The sequence below is a fragment of the Plasmodium malariae genome (assembly GCF_900090045.1).
Source record: "Plasmodium malariae genome assembly, chromosome: 13".
In the NCBI taxonomy this organism is placed as follows: domain Eukaryota; phylum Apicomplexa; class Aconoidasida; order Haemosporida; family Plasmodiidae; genus Plasmodium; species Plasmodium malariae.
The window spans coordinates 331,726-350,078 of record NC_041787.1 but is presented as its reverse complement, the minus strand read 5'-3'; the positions used below and the strand labels follow the sequence as shown (position 1 = coordinate 350,078).

The window sequence follows — 18,353 nt, the reverse complement described above, 5'->3', positions numbered from 1 at the left end:
TTTTTTGTTCTTACTTTCCTTCTTTCTTTCTTTTTTTTTATTTAAAAATATTTCCCCCTACCACCGTTTTCTAAAAAACAATGGCAAACCTTTTTGTTTAAAAAAAGCGTATATATATTAGGTCATATTTTTCCCATTTCATGAATTATGTACATTATATATATGTATATTACAAATATATGTAAACTTACGCATATATATCATATACATATATACGTTGTTACATATGTATGTATGGTACATTAATGTTTACATTTTGCTACTATGTTACTTTAAATCATAAAGCGGAAAAAACAGAACAAAATTAAAAAAAAAAAAAAAAAAGAGAAAAGAAATAAGAAAAAAAAAGAAAAGAAGAAAAAAAAGGAAAAGAAGAAAAGAAAAGAAGAAAAAAAAGGAAAAGAAGAAAAGAAAAAAAGAAAAGAAAAGAAAAAAGAAAAGAAAAGAAAAAAAGAAAAGAAAAGAAAAGAAAAAAAGAAAAGAAAAGAAAAAAAAAAAGAAGAAAAAAAAAGAAAAGAAAAAAAAAGAAGAAAAAAAAAGAAGAAAAGAAAAGAAAAATTAACGAGTAATCCCCCTTATATAAATAAGGAAAATCTTTACATTCATGTATAAATGTATATAATGTTTTTATTTTGTTGAATGTACAGTAAATTTTCTTACTACTCGTCATAAGCTTAATATTATTATGTATACGTCCAAACATATGTTCATACATCCATACATAAATGCATAATAACATATACTGTTCATATAAGTGTTATTTTACGTATAATGATAAATTTGATTAGCAGAGGCCAAAAAAAAAAAAAAGCATTATATACATAAATAAATATATATTGTATATATATACATATATATTAAATTATACAGATTATAATGTACGTATACATAATATAATGCAGTATAAAAAGTACGAATAAAATATGCATATCGTATATAATCAGATAAGGAACAAGTGCTCTACCTATTTAAAAAAGTTGTACTGTGCTTATAAATATAACGAGTGGTGCTTAACTTGATAAAAAGAAAAAATATATATACAAATATGCATGTATAATATACTTATACATACAAACATATGCTTACAATGTACATATGCATACATACATACATACATATATACATTCATACATACATACATACAAATACATACATACATACATACATACATACATACATACATACATACAAATATACATACATACAAATATACATATATACATACATACATACAAATATACATACATAAATATATACATAAATACATATGCGCAGTTTTCATTTTTTACAACTTTGTAACTTCCTCTTTTTGAAATAAATTTTTTTCATTCGCTTTCGATTTTTACGAAATTAAAAATGCGGCAAAGTATGCTTACCTACCTCATTGTAGATAAGAACAAAAAGGAAAAGGCAAAAAAATTAGCAAGCCATACAATTTAATTAAGCGTATTTTGGGGATATACAAAAATGAAAAAAAAAAAAAAAATAAAGGAAAAAAGGAACAGAAGGCAAAATAAGGCGAAAGAGTAAGTTTTGTAAATTATTTCGAAAAAAAATTCTATAAAGAGCTGTTTCTCTTTTTTTTTTTTTTTTTTTATTTTCTGTTTTTCCAGTAAGAACAAGATTTTATTCAATTTTTGTTTTTGTTCCATTTAAGTTATATTAAATAAAAAAAAAAAAAAAAAAAAAAATGAGTAAAAATTTAGTATGTTTTTCCCTCTATGCTATAGTACCATAATATTATAATATAGTAACTTGTACACAGGGAAAATATAAGAATACATATATATTTTGAATTGTATATAAATATTAGACCTTTTATTTGTAGGAATATAATTATGTATATAAATATGTAACGATAAATTTGGGTCAAACGGGAAGAACAATATTTTTGCAAAAAAAAAAAAAAAAAGAAATAAAAGAAAAAAAAAAAAGTATAAATAGTTGTTCTCTGTTGAATAATATACTTCCATATGTTGGGTCATCCTTTATTCAACGCTTTCAAACATTAAGCTTATATTTTTTTTCATTTATTTGTGTATGTAAATTTATATGAATAAATAGTATGCTATAATTCGAGGTCTAACACATATTTACATTCATACATTTGCATATGACTAAATCCCCTTGAAAAACTTTTCTAATCGAATTAACACCGTTCCTCCGCTGGTCACTTGAGTGCTCACTTGTGATAACAAATGATAATGCGTTTTTTGAACATTTCAGGTATTCATGTTGTTCGAAAAGAAAAAAAAAAAAAAAAAAAAAAAATCACAATAAGGTGCTAAAGCATGGCGCAGACACGTACGAAGAAGAGTTTGCAAAAATATACGCAACAGTCAGGCAACAGCTACGCAATAGTTAAGCAAAATTAAAAAAGAAACCCATACGTACGGAACATAGAATGCTTCCCCTATGTATCAGAAACTCCGTAAAATGGAGTGGACAACAAGGCAAAATTGAGTGGTACAGTATGCGCCAAAATTATACGGCAATTTTGTATTAAATATGCACGTGAACATGCGAAGAACTACTACTGTATTTTAAAATTATCCTTCATTATACGTAAAAGAGTGATATAGTCGCTGTTTCTTTCAATTACGTAATTGTTTCTTTTAGCATACGTGTGAATTGCATTTTTTATATTTTCATCTTGATCGCATCTTAAAAAAGGGTTGTATGAGTACTCTTCTTCTAATAAAGAGGGAACAGTAGGCAAGTTGTTTTCATTTTTTAAAAGTCGTTGATAAAATTCTGTTAATTTATGATTAGTTGGATCTACAGTTAAGGCGAACTTTACATTATCTAAAGTATATTCATGTCCACAGAAAATATAGATATTCCCTTTATCTAATTTTTTTAAATTATTTATTGAATTATATAAATCTTTACTATCCGCTTGAAAATTTTTGCCAATTCCACATATGAATAAGAAGTCCCCCGTAAAAAAAAGCTTCTTTAATTTATTTTTAGAATGTTCAACTAAATATGCAACATGATTAATACAATGAAAATTTGATAGAAATGTTGTTATTTTAAAATTTTTTATTTCGAAATGATGAACATTTTGCATGTTTTGTACATTTTGCTTATTTTGTATATTTTTATTTATATACTTGTTATCGCTCTCTTTAATACCATACACATTTATTTTTTTATTGTAAAAAAAATGGTTACCACTGTTATGATCAGAATGTTTATGTGTACATAGTACATTTTTTATAGTGATATTTTCCTTTTCTGCTATTTCGTTAATTATTTTATAATCATTCGGATCTACTGCTATACCTTCATTTTTATTATCATAAAATATATAAGCATAGTTATCTTTGTACAATGGTATTATTATCACATTCGAGCATAAATCTTCTTTTTTCACATGATAATAATTTCGCTCACTATTTATCGTGTTATATATACGTTTTTGGAAAAAATTATTTTCAAAGAAAAATAATTTTTTAGACACAGGTAGCAAATTCTTAAGTCTTACATTTGTTAAGAAATTTGCTGTTAAAAGGATTTTCACGATATTCATTTTATAGCATGCATGGAGGGTTGCTCCTCCGACAGGCAGGTGTGCTCAAATGTAACGAAATGCGGAAAAAGAAATTAGACTTAGTGTGTCGCAGTTCGGCAAAAAATGAGAATTAATTTGACGAAATGAGGCAAAACAATATGATTTAATTTCATGATACATGAACAAATTTACTTTGTTCAGGCAAAAAAAAAAAAAAAAAAAAAAAAAAACATTTAAAAAATTACTACTTTTGTGACCTTCGAACAGTAACATTTGTTATTCCTTGTAGCCATGGTATGTACTCGTGGGCATACATATACCATTACATACATACATATATAAGCATACATAAATATATGTACATACATACATAGATACGTATGAATACTACATATATACACATATATATACATATACACATGTACATTAACATGCGCAACGTCTTATCTGCAACAGAAGGAACGATGCGAGCCCCATTGAAATAAACAATATTCGATAAATATATATTTATTAAAAACAGAAATTTTATCAGATACACTTTATAATGAGCTAGAAAAAACTAATAAAATTATCTGTTCCTGCTTATTTGTACGTTTATTTGTACGTTTATATGTACGTTTATTTGTACGTTTATATGTACGTTTATTTGTACGTTTATATGTACGTTTATTTGTACGTTTATATGTACGTTTATTTGTACGTTTATATGTACGTTTATTTGTACGTTTATATGTACGTTTATGTATAAAATTATTTATTTTATTTTTTTTCCATTTTTTTTTCGTTTTTTTTCTCGTTCTTCATTTCTCTCTTTTTTCCACTTTTTATTATCTGATGAAAAAATAGCCATTAACTTAATCGTTTTAGTGTTAATTTTAAAAATTTTTACGATTTATTTTTACTTCTCTGCACCTACAGGTGTGTATTTATAGTAGTATTACCTACTCAAAAATAAAAATATCACGTTTTATGTGTTATCCACATATGACATACGACGAAGATTTTATAGGCGCGTGAACAAAGGGTTTACAAAATTATTTTGTCATTCCTGTAAATTTTGTATGAACATACACATATAAGCACTCAAGCTGTTACTTCTTTTCCTATGTTAAAATACTGCTATAGTGCCGTTTTGCTACATTACTATATTGCAATAGTGCTATATTGTTATTTTGCTATATTACTATTTTGTTATATTGCTATTTTGCCATATTGCTATATTGCCATATTGCTATATTGCTATATTGCTATTTTGCTATATTGCTATATTGCTATTTTGCTATATTGTTATATTACTATTTTGCTATATTGCTATATTGCAATATTGCTATTTTGCTATTTTGCTATATTACTATTTTGCTATATTGCTATTTTGCTATATTGAAATAGTGCTAAATTGCTTTACATTGATATAGCTCTAAACTGTTATACGTCAAATTTAAGGCTTGATCAAGGAGAGCATGTACATACTGATTGCAAAAATTAAAACAAAAAGAATAAAGTCTAGTACACACCATTGATTTTTAAGAGAACTCATTTCAATATATATGTGTATGAATATGCTATTATTATTATATATGTACAAAATTTGCACATACTAAAATTGAAAATGTGTTAATATCATATATAAATGTACTACATTATGTGTATGTATATAAAAATGTCGATTTATTAAATATATAGATACCTAGGCTGATGGCCATATGTACAATGTTCATATATACATATGCGAATATTATGGTATGTGTACATTTATTTATGAATATATAGTATATACAATATATACATATATATAATTATATATATGTATATTTTATACATAAAGAAAAAAAATACTGTTTCCACGTAAAATGCTATAAGTAGTTTAAATAATAATAAAAGGACCAGCCAGGCTTTAACTACTATCATATAGCATTAGTATATATATACACTATATATTAGGTAAATTTTATATATAATATATTTTTTTTTTTTTCGCTACCCCCCCTTCTAATATTATTTCTCTTAATAAAGGTAGGAAAAAAAAAAAAAAAAAATTTTTTTTTTTTTTCTCTTCTTTTATCATCTCCTTAAGACACCAATAAAAAGAAAAATTTTGCAGAATGAAAATTTTTTTTTTAATGATTATGTAGAAAAAAAGAAATTTCAAATTAAGGAAAAAAAAAAAAAAAAAAAAAGGAGCAGCCGTAAAAAATATATATATATGTATGTATGTAATATATGTACATATGTACTACATATATGTATACATATACAATTTGAAATAAGAATACATAAACATAAAACTGAAGCAGTCATTCATTTTTATCGTAAATATTGGGGGAAAAAAATATAAAATAATTTTTTTAAGGTTAGCATTAATACATGTATATGTGAATAAGCATTCGTTTCGTGTAATTATATTTCAAACAGTACACAGATGAGTTTTCCATCCGTATTTTCTCTTTCATTGTTTTACGTACATGGATATACATATGTATATATATATGCATCTATGAGTACTGTATTAATAAAAGTATATATGTAAAGGCATATGTATAAATAAATACACGTATGTATAAACACCCATGTATGTGTAAATTTATGTATGTATGGATAAATGTACGTATGTATAAACACATGTATGCATAAATTTATGTATATATATATATATATATGTATGGGCTAGTATATACGTACAGTTTTGCAAAATTGTTTCCTTCGAATTGTAAAAGTACGTATTATCGTATTACATATAAAACTGAAATCCTTCAAAAATTCAATCGTTATTTTAAACAGCTGAACATTAATTGAAAATTGTGAAAGGCATAAGCATTTTTGAGCCATCCAGGAGAGGTAAAAAAGCATATACATTACACATACTTCTATGTATTTACATACATGTACATACGTGTGTGTGTGTATATATATATGTGTGTGTATATATATGTGTGTGTATATATATATGTGTGTGTATATATATATATGTGTGTATATATATATGTGTGTGTATATATATATATGTGTGTATTTATATGGGCGCTTAAATACATGTGTGCGTATATATAGGTATACATATTTGTGTATGCATGGAATAAGAATATTTTCTATACTATCAAATAAATACTTTGTGTAATGTACAAGTTTTTATATATGTATAGGGAATATAAGAGAAGATTTTATATACGTACAAACCTATTTCTGTGATTTTAGTTTTTTATTTTATTTGTGAAAAAATGTCAGGTGAGGGAGAAATAGAACTTGAATTAGAAGCCCCGTTTTAATGTTTATGCCTTAGTCTTATTAGTACTTTTTTTTTCTTTTTTTTTTTCTAATTTTTCATATTTTTTGTATTTCTACGGTTTAATTTTTCTTGTTTTTATTTTAATTTTGTTTATTTTTATTTTATTTTTATTTTTTCATTTTTTCCAAAATGCAGAAGAAATAATCGCAGATGAGACCTCCAACACCAATGTCGAATCGGAAGTTGACGAACAGAAAGGTTACATATGCACGTACATGTAGACATACATATGTGGTTTGTGCATTTACGCACTTTTGAACAAGGTTTTAATTGTATCCGTGCATATGAACATATTTATATGTGTCCTGTTCGTATATATATATATATATATATATATGTATTTATATATGTATTTATATATGTATTTATATATGTATTTATATTTATATTTATCGATCTATCTATTTATTTATTCATTTTCATATTTATTTATCGGACCATTTCTATGTTTCCTTTTATTTTGTCGGCTTCCCAGAATTGCTTGAAAAAAGGACAGCGCAGGAATTGTTTGATATGGGAAATCTTGAATTTAAGGAAAACAAGAATTATGATGTAGCGGCAGAGAGATTTTCAATGGCAGTGGAAAAAAAGTAATAGTTTTTTTTTTGTTTTTTTTTTTTTCATCCTTTGTATATTTTATGAAAATGGTACATTGTATATTAACTGAGCATCAAAGTACATGCAAAATGTGGGCATATATATGTGTATGTACGTACACATTTGTTCTGTCTGCAGGGTAAAGGAGCTAAACGCTGAAGGAAGTGTGCACATCGACTTACGTGAGTACTACTTATGCTTCGCGGATGCACTACTAACAAAGGAGGAAGAGAAGAACGATTTATTTGAATTTTTAAAAAAAAGTAATGCGCATGAACACAACACTATAAATTAGTGTATATATATATTTATTTATATAGTTATATACATATGTGTTTCGTGTATGTGCAAGTGTATGTGTAATTGTGAGGGTACATCCACATACACATATCTCTTTTCCCCTTTTCTAGAGAAAAAAGTGGAGGTGTCCGACACGGAAGATTCACTTGACAAGGAAGAAGTATCAGACGAGCAGGTACGTTTAATTTTTGCTTATTCATTTTATTCACTTTATTCTGTTAATTTATGGAGTGATATTCATATAAATATTTTGACTTTTTCATCATATTTATTCCAATGCTGATAACGTACCAAAAGTGGGTACCCTTTTTCCCCTGTCCATTTTGTATCACGTCATTTGTGTGTCATTTTCGTGTCATTTGTGTGTCATTTGCATGTCATTTGTGTGTCATTTGTGTGTCATTTTCGTGTCATTTGTGTGTCATTTTCGTGTCATTTGCATGTCATTTTCGTGTCATTCGCGTGTCATTCGCGTGTCATTCGCGTGTCATTTGCGTGTCATTCTGTTTTTATGCGCATTTCTTAAAATCAGTTGGCCTTTGAAATGTTCGAGTTTGCAAGAAAATGCTATGAACTCTTAGTTGAAGAAAAAAAGGAATTATCAAAAAAAGATGTCCTCAATTACACCTATGTTTTTATCCGTCTGGGAGATATCAACTTGTTAAACCATTTTTTCCCCGAGGCGTTAGCGGTAGGACGAAAAGAAAAATAAGAAAAAAGGGAAACAATAAAAAGGAGGCGAAAAAGCAAGAAATACAAAGAAATAATAGAATAAAAGAAAGCTACCAGCTCCCCTAGAAACATGTGATATTTTGAAATTTTTTTTTTTTTTTCATTTCATCCGTAGGAGTACGAAAAATGTGTTGAGCTGAGAGAGAAGTACAAGGTTGGCAATGAAAATCTCATTGCCCCGTTGATTTCCTTATCACAGAGTTATATGTTTTGTGGAAAGAGAAAGGAAGCAGTAAATTATTTTGAAAAAGTAAAAAAAATATTACTTGATGTTAGACAGAAAACAACACCATTGCCTGAAAATACCAATGAAAAAGTTATACGAGATACATATGATGATGTTCAAATACAAATAGATGATTTAAAAAGGCAAATAGAGGAAGAAGGAGAAGAAGGAAAGGAATTGGGTAGTCAAACTATTGCCAAGGATTTGGTCGTCACGACTAAGGTAATTCTGCTGTGCATGGGTATCTTATGTCTTATAGCATGTTCGTAGCTGTATCGTTGTGGCATCGGTGTGCACAGTATATTCACTCATAGGAAAACGTATTCCCATTATTTTGTCTCATTGCTTCATTGTTTCATTGCTTCATTGTTTCATTGCTTCATTGTTTCATTGCTTCATTACTTCATTGTTTCATTGCTTCATTGTTTCATTGCTTCATTGTTTCATTGCTTCATTACTTCATTGCTTCATTACTTCTTCGTTTTTTTCCCTTTTTAGTCTGAATTTGACAAAGCGGTACTAAACAAGGAAAATAATGAAGTAACCAAGATCACCATTTGCAGTGTAAATAACGATGAATATGGGGCTAAAAAAAGAAGAATAAATTTATCAAATTATAAAAACTGAAAGATGAAAATGGGAACATGAATACTTTTATTCATTATTCTGATCGTTGATGTAAAAGAACATAAATGCCAACATGTTTTAAAGACGAGTTGATGAATTTACACTTAACTGCGAAAAGTGAGCAAACATGAACAACTAGGAAAAAAATAAGAATGATGCAGTAGTGAATATCTCTGTGCACATATTCCCATTTCTCATCACGTTGACTCATGTCACCACTTCATTCTTTTTTGAAATAATTTTAATTCATTTATTTTGACAAAACTTTAATTTTTCAAAAAATAATAAAAATAATAAAAAAAAAGAAAGAAAAAACGAAAAAAATGAAGTGAAAAAATATTCAGAACTGTCCTTGTTAAAATCGTGTGTGAAGTAATTTTTTGTGTGCATTTTACTTTCTCATGTTCCCTGTTATTTTTGTCTGACGTTACTTTTTCAAGTACATATATATATATATATATGTGTACTTAGACATATGCATATGTTGTATGTATATAAAGCACGCATATATATATATATATATATATGTTCCTTGTTTATCTCTCTTTTTTTCCCTTCTTATATACTACTTTTTTTTTCTTTTCATAAAATTGGTTCATATCTATATGTGTTACCACCCACCAAGTGAATGTTTATTTTTACATGATGAAAGAAACATAAGGAGAAAAAAAAAAAAAAAAATAATAACGACAATTAACGTGTAGCAAGGAGCGAGTAGCAAGTAACAAAGGTGTGTTATACATAAAAGACCATCCCATAACTTGTAATTTAAAAAAAAAAAAAAAAAAAAAAAAAAAAAGACACAAATGAATATATATACATCCTAAAATGGAAAAGACATGTAAATAGTATAAAAGGACTAGAAAATTATTCCTAACAAAGGGAAGAAATAAAAATCTGTCTTCATTGTATATAAATACATATGCATACATATATATATATGTTTATGGGCTTTAAGATGTTTACAAATAAGCATCCTTTCTGTCGCACAATTGTTGCCTGCCTTTTTTCTTAATTTTTTATCATCTTTTCTTCTTTTTTTTTCTAAATTTTTTATATCATATTCTGTTTTTTTTTCTTAATTTTCTTATATCATCTTTACTACTTTTTTATCCCTTTTTTATCCTTTTTTTCGCCCTTTTTGTCATTTTTCATGGGAAATACATAAATAAGAATAATTACGTAAAAAGCCTACGTTAGTCTCCTAATTGACGTTCGCTCCGTTTTGCTTTTTTTTTAGAGAAAAATAAGTGAAATGAAGCATAAATCTTGTTCCTACACCAAATGTACAACAGCATAACACATACAAATGATATTACTTTTTCTGTTCATTGTTTAAAATAGGTGTCGTAGTATGTTCATAAAATATTTATCAAAAAAAGATAAGCAATTATATTGTCTAGTTAGCTAATTAAATCTTGTTATTTTATTTTTATTTTGCTGTATTTTATTTTATTTTTTAATTCTGTATTTTCATTCTAGACATGTAATTAAAAGGGGGTTATATAAACAGTCGCTTCAAAATGGAAATATATATGCACATGATAAAAGTTTATGGGTCGACTGCATAAATGCATAAATACACACATATACATAAATAGATATATACGTATGTTTGTGTGTATTCAACCATATTTTCATATTTTATATTTTGCTAAATTCTTAATATTAGGAATAAATTTCATCATTCTTTAGTAGGAGTTGTAAGGAAGGACAAAAAAAAAAAAATTTAATAAACAATTTAAAAAAAAATATATATATAAATGGAGTAATTCTTACTAGCGGAGTTCTTTTTTTCTTTTCTTTTATTTTTTTTACCTTTATTTATTGTATAACAAAAATATGTAAGCTACATTATTCACAAGGTTAAATAGCATAAAATGCACATGGCTTAAGGGTGTATATAGATACATATATGAGCACATACAAACAACACATGTACATATATATAAATGTATATATATATATTTGGATAAATTCGTACTTTATCTTATAAATATGTTCCCCCAAGTTAATAAAGTAAACAATTTTACTTAAATATACGCAAAGCTCGTAATAAGTGCAATGTGCGTTATATGGACAAAATGTATATAATGCATATTCACAGTATGTATATATATATATATACGTATATAGGTGCATATATGCACCTATATATGCATATCCATGCTAATAATTATCAGTGTATTGGCAGGTAGAACTTCCTTGAACTACATTTTCAGAATACTGCTTTTATTTTATAAAAAATGCATTAAGTTCACATAGAAGAGGAAATAGAAAAATTGTTTTTAAAAAGAATTGTCATAAATTTTTTAGTTCATACAACTACATTATAAAACTGCATCAGTTATTTTTGTATGCAAGTATACAAAAAACACATAATATTCAATAAAATGCATGCACACATATACATATATAAATACCTGTGCATATATATATGCACATTGGAAGTATAGTGCTTAAAATAGTATACAAAAATAATCAATTATTTTAATACGCTTTTCTCGCGCTTTTTGAAAACAACTTATTAGCTGGAAAAATTGTTAACATTCATATTTTATAACATCCGTATATATACATAAATACGCAAGACCTACAAATATATACGTGCATATACGTACATATACATACATGCATACATAATATATATCTATATTCTAAGTAATATGCATAAATTGTTTGCCTTTTTTTTTGTTTTTTGTTTTTTGTTTTTCGTTTTTCGTTTTTCTTTACTTTTTTAAATTTTCTTTTTTCTTCTTTTTAATTTTTTCTTTTTTTTTTTTTTTTTTTGTTTTTCAATTTTTTTGGATCTGCTAACAAACGACTGTATTCGTTCGTCTAGTCTTCTTTTTGCACACAACAGTCTATATATATATATATGATGGATACGGATTTATTAAAGATTTTGAGTAAGCACTCTGTTACTATAACATATGTGCATGCATGTGGAAGGTGTTGTACATGTACACATTTAGATATGTATAGGAAAGAATGGAAAAATTCCTTCAGTCTTCATATATATTATTTCGGCTTGTTCGTATTATTATGTGTATGCATTTTTATATCCATTTGTGTATATATATGTTGCACATGCATGTGCAAAAGTTAGTTAACATACAAATGAAGGCACCACCACCCCCACCACACACACACACACACACACACACACCATCATCACCCTTCCTATTCCCTATCAGTTGTTCATCTTGATGGAATAAACTAAGTTATTCTGGTTTGCATTTACGTGCTCGTTAAATAGAATATTCTTAGTTTTTTCATTGTCCAACAGAAAATTTTTGCTCAATTTTTTATGCACGTGGTCAGGCAACTGTTCAGAGGCAAATAGATTTAAGAAGTTAATTTTTTTTGTATGTACATTGGAGTTATTTAAGATATGAAAAAGTTCATCATCATTATCATAATCATGATTCTTTTCAGCTATTAAATTATTACGATGATTTGTGCTCTTCTTTTTGTTATTTAAATGTAAATTATTAATATAATCATATAATAATTTAAATGATTCCATTTCGTTATATATGATAGACGAATTATCTGAACAGTTCATATTTTTTGCGTGTAATTCTTCTTCTTCGTCTCCTTCATCTTTAATTGTTGCTTGATTTTTGTAGAAGAACGTTTGTGCATGGTTTCTCTTTTTTTTCGAGGAACCTCCATCTAATTTGTTATGCGTGCAATTGTTACTGGAAGTAGTATTAACGTGTCCACTCCTTCCATTCACACCAATATCCGCACCAATATCCGCACCAATATCTGCACCAATATCCGTACCAACATTCTCTCTAACAACTCCACCATAACTAACAGTTGCACTGAGACCGCTATTGTTCAGGCAGTTATGGTTATGCTTATGCTTACTACTATTATCATTAAGACAACTATTATTATTATAGCCGCCATTTGTTGTTCCATTCAAATTGCTAATGTTGTACTTTTTAAAAGCATGCTTGTTGACCTTACGGTCCACATTATTATTTTTGTTAATGTTTTTATATGGTATAATAAGTTCGTTCAACTTACTCTTTTCTACTTTTTTAACGTTTATAAGGCACATGCTACTAGCTTTAATATTCAATAAATTCGGATGGTTAACTTGCTTCGGATTTATTTCGTTACTTCCAACCATTTCTGTGTTCATTATATTGTAAAAAAAAGAGTCCGATGTGTTGAGGTTAGCACTGCAGCTACTCCTGCCGTTCCTACTACCATTACCGCTACCATTACTATTAGCTTTATCAACTGCTAACGAATTAATACTATTATTACAAAAGAATTTCGCGTCGTAATTTCTATGAAAACGCTTACAATTTTCTATAGTATTGTTACTAAGCAAACAATTATGGTGAAAGAGGTTGTTGTCCAACTTGCAATTATTTGCATATTTGAAATTATTCTTATTTAGACAGTATTTATGAACACGAAATCTATCTTCATCGTCTTCATCCCTGACACTAATATCACAACTATTATTGATACAAAATTTGTTTATCATAAAATGGTTAAGGTTATCATCTTTATTCGTACAATTATTTATAAAATTATTTTCATTATAATCATGTTCATAATTATTATTATTGCTAAAGTTGACGTAAAACGTGTTATTATCATATTCGGTTCTTTCGTTAAATCTGTAATTATTACAACCCTTGTAGTCTTTACTTGAGCTACTACAATTATCACTACCGCTTCGATTATCACTACCGCTTCGATTATCGCTACCGCTTCGATTATCACTATCGTTCCGATTATCACTATCGTTCCGATTATTACTATCGTTTCGATTATCATTACCTCTTCTGTTGTTACTTCCACCGTCGTTATCACTGTTATCGTTGAATTCGTGGCTACTACTACTGTTGTAGTTCATTCCATTATTATTAACACTGTATCTTAGGTAATTATAAAAGTACGTATCTCCATGATTATTATTATGCTTGCAGGTTTTACTGGTAAGCCTGTTTTTATTTCGAAAAGATAAATGTAAATTGTTGTGCTCTAAATTTTGTGCGGTAATATTATACTCAAGGTTGTTGCTGTGTAGTGGCAATACTCTTTGTCTTCTCCTTCCTCTAGATGCATGCATATTGCTGCAACTACTGTGATAGTCATCATTTTGGTTATCACACTCGTAATTGTCATTGTTGTTACTGCTTCCATTGTTACTGCTTCCATTGTTACTACTTCCATTGTTACTACTTCCATTGTTACTACTTCCATTGTTACTGCTTCCATTGTTACTACTTCCATTGTTACTATTTCCATTGTTACTACTGCCATTGTTACTACTTCCATTGTTACTGCTGCCATTGTTACTATTTGGGTATAAGCTCCTGCTAACGTTATAGCCCATCTGAGCATTGTTTCGAATGGAGCTAAGTGGAATGTCATATAATAGACTGTTATCACAGCTACTGGTGAAGTTGTTACGACTGTTACTATTACCACAGTTATAGCTATTGCTGTAGTTGTTACAATTGTTTCGAATGACGTTTCCATTTTCATTTTCATTTCCGTTGCTGCTGCTTCTTCCGCTGTAATTGCCACCTCCACCCACAGCATTGTTGTTATTATTACTGTGTCCATTTCCTCCATTGTTATTACCGCTTGCACTACTACCTCCTCCATTATTGTTGGTGTTGTTACTCTCGTTATCGTTATTTCTGCTTTCCCCATTATTATCTAAGTTGGATGGATTATTATTAGTATTATGTAGTGATATGGATCTCTCTGGATATTGTGTAAATTGTGCCGTGTCATGTGAACATACTTCTATTTTACACTGACCAGCTTTAAATATGGAACCAATTGGTAATGGGACTGGATTAGAAAATGGTTTAATCTTTAAAAAGGTACCTAGAGTACTTGTATCTCTTAACAACCATCTCTCACCTGATGATTTTGATCCATCATAGTATATTAAACAATGTTCTCTAGATACATACCCATTAGAATTCGTAACAGAAATTTTCTTATAACTTGACTGGGCATATGGACCTCTACCTAATACAACCCCCTTTGGATCTATGTACTCAGTTTTTAATGTAATTTCTTCTTTTACTGTACCAAAATCAAATTTGATTAGTAAATTTGACTCGATATCTTCACAATAGGAAGGCATTTGTCCTTCCGAAGAGTTGTATATCTCTATATTGTTATTAGCATGGTCATTATTAATCTGGCCATTATTAATTTGTCCATTATTAACTTGGTCGTTATTAACTTGGCCATTATTAATTTGTCCATTATTAACTTGGCCATTATTAACTTGGCCATTATTAACTTGTCCATTATTAACTTGTCCATTATTAACTTGTCCATTATTAACTTGGCCATTATTAACTTGACCGCTATCGTTGTTACCGCTAACACTGTTAACACTACCAACACCGCTTACTAGCTCCGCCTTGATGAGCTCGTTCAGTTCGTGCCTGTCTAGTACTTTGTTTGCATTTTTATTCCACACATAACCTTTATAAGGCATGCCTGCCGTGTTTTTGTCAATAGACACAGTTACTTCTAACCTGTCACCAATATGTATTATATCACCTTCTTTTAAAACATGATAATTATTAACTTTAATCATTGTACCAATGGTTGAACCACAATCGACAACTCCTATGTTGTTATTTTCTGCCTTAACAAATAATAAATGGGATAGAGATACCGATGAATGAGGCATATGTATAAGACTTTTAGCATGTCTTCCTCCATCCCATGGTAATCTATTAGGTAAAACTGTAGAATCAAAAATATGACTATCAATACGATGTGTTCTATCTTGATATAATTTTAAAATAATTTTTTCATCTTTTCTCATACACATAGATGGGTTCTGTGTAATATATCTTTCTACCCATGCATGTAATCTTTCATTGGTTGTTTCTTTATCATCTTTATCATACCCTATTAATTCGCTAAATATACGACAATCTTTTATATTAAATACCCATTTGGCTTTAGACCATAAATTATTAACTGTAAAAAAATCAACTATACATGAAGTTAAATCATCAAAAAATATTGGAGGTGATATCATATCATGTAAAAAGATCCTTAAAAAAAGAGATATACTAACTTGTGGTTTTATAAAATTTTCATTCCACCATATCTCATCTACTGTATTTACTATTTCTATGGATTTATATATCTTTAATGATTTCCTTCTTAAATTATATATACGTACTAAATTTGATATAATTGTATTAATACATGAAGTATGACCTAATGGTTGTCTACATAAAGGGCAATTCTTTCCATTTAATTTATTATGCCCTATACAATATCTGCAAAATGTGTGACCACAGTTCATTGTTACAGGTAAGTAAAAATAATCTAAGCATATTGGACAAGTTAATTCCTTTTGTAAATACTGAGTTAAATTGTCTATAAATCCCGGTGCCCCTGCTTCTGATATAATCCTATTTCGTGTATTTCCATAGCATGAGGCCCTATGATCACTGTTCAGTAATGAATCGACCATAATATCGTCATCATTGCGTACCAATCCATGGTCATTCACTATATTACCACGATTATCACCCTGGTTATCACTACGGATATCACTATGCTTATCTTCGCTACTTTCACCATCATTATTGACCAAAATATTGTTATCCACCTGTTCTTCACCATCTTTTTTTTGATTTTTTCCTATATTTTTTGTCCTTTCCACATGCTGAACACTTATATCATCTTGAGCATGTATCTCATTCATTTCTTCGTACTGCCCAGAGTCATCATCAACTTGGTCGACTAAATCTTCTTCTATTTCTTCCATTTGTATCACTTCTTCCACATCATCCATTTCTTCTACGTCATCCATGGGACCCCTCACTCCCTCCTCATACATATCGTTACACTGCGAATGCATCCCGTCTTGCAAAAAATAATTATTTGGTTCATTCTGAAATAGGTTGTCATTATATGGTGCAAAAGCACTAAAGGGCAAACAGCTCTGCCCGCTGTTTCTACTGTTGTTTATATTGTTACTATTGATGTTGCTACATCTACCGCTGACAATTCTGTTACTGTTACTGCTATTATTGTTGATTGTCTTGCTATTTGAGTTATTATTTGCATTAGTATGGCCAGACATAAGGTTACTCATAGGGGTATTATGTATCGCTGCTTTATGCACTGCACTACTTATTGCACCATTTCGTGCATTATTTATTCGTACATTATTCAGATCGTCATTTTGGCTAACATCTGAATTGGAAATACCTCCGTTCGGAAAATGGAGTCCATGCTCAATATTACTACAATGAATGTTACTACGATGAACGTTACTACAATGAACGTTACTACGATGAACGTTGCTACGATGAATGTTACTACGATGAACAGTACTACTATCAATATTACTACTCTCAATATTAATATGGTTATTATCATTACTATTAGGGTCATGCCTGTCTTCATTATTACCGCTATTGTTATCGCTATTATTGCCGCTGTTATTATCACGACTTGGGTGAACACTGTTACTATTTTCATTCCTTGATTCACTTGTTCCCATTCTTAAGTTTTTATCTTCCTTTTTATTTCCTGTATCATTTTTTTTTTTTTTTTTTGAATTAATATTCTCTTCATCATCCTTTGGAGTTATACATTCGTCTTCTATTATGTTAGTATCATCTATAAAACTACCATCGTCATTCCCTAAAAAATTGTTATCTCGGTTACTCTCAAAAATGTTTATATTATTATTATTATTATTAATATTATTCTGTCCTGAATTTTCAGTGTTGTTTGGTAAATTCATTTTTTCTCTTTTATTTACATATGCATAAAAGGGGAAAAAAGGAAAAGGAACATATTTTTCTTTCCTTTCCTTTTTTTTTTTTTTTTTTTTTTTTTTTTTTTATTTTATTTTTAATTTTTTTTTTTTTTTTTATTTTATTATATTTAATTTTGGGGAATGGGGAGAGGGAAAATCTCTTTAAAAATGGATAAATATTAAAAAAGGTGGTTCATGGAAAAAAAATATACACATATATATATATACATATATATTCAAAAATATTTATATTGTAAAATGATGGGGGAAA

At 28.3% G+C, this 18,353-nt stretch overlaps 3 protein-coding genes across 3 annotated transcripts; 1 reads left to right on the top strand and 2 right to left on the bottom strand.

Annotated features, from left to right (window-relative positions):
- Window positions 1–2,533: 2,533 nt before the first annotated feature.
- On the bottom strand, window positions 2,534–3,535 carry PmUG01_13015700 (targeted glyoxalase II, putative; the record flags this gene model as incomplete). Its single annotated transcript, XM_029007122.1, has 1 exon — window positions 2,534–3,535. The coding sequence occupies one exon, from the start codon at window positions 3,533–3,535 to the stop codon at window positions 2,534–2,536; it is 1,002 nt and encodes a 333-aa protein (XP_028863543.1).
- Window positions 3,536–6,732: 3,197 nt separating this feature from the next.
- Window positions 6,733–9,282, top strand: PmUG01_13015600 (conserved Plasmodium protein, unknown function; the record flags this gene model as incomplete). Its single annotated transcript, XM_029007120.1, has 8 exons — window positions 6,733–6,739; window positions 6,936–6,998; window positions 7,276–7,390; window positions 7,536–7,660; window positions 7,808–7,872; window positions 8,230–8,388; window positions 8,545–8,877; window positions 9,154–9,282. The coding sequence occupies 8 exons, from the start codon at window positions 6,733–6,735 to the stop codon at window positions 9,280–9,282; spliced, it is 996 nt and encodes a 331-aa protein (XP_028863542.1).
- A 3,193-nt stretch (window positions 9,283–12,475) lies between these two features.
- Window positions 12,476–18,067, bottom strand: PmUG01_13015500 (zinc finger protein, putative; the record flags this gene model as incomplete). The annotated part of the gene is made up of 1 exon (XM_029007119.1): window positions 12,476–18,067. The coding sequence occupies one exon, from the start codon at window positions 18,065–18,067 to the stop codon at window positions 12,476–12,478; it is 5,592 nt and encodes a 1,863-aa protein (XP_028863541.1).
- Between the last annotated feature and the right edge of the window lie 286 nt (window positions 18,068–18,353).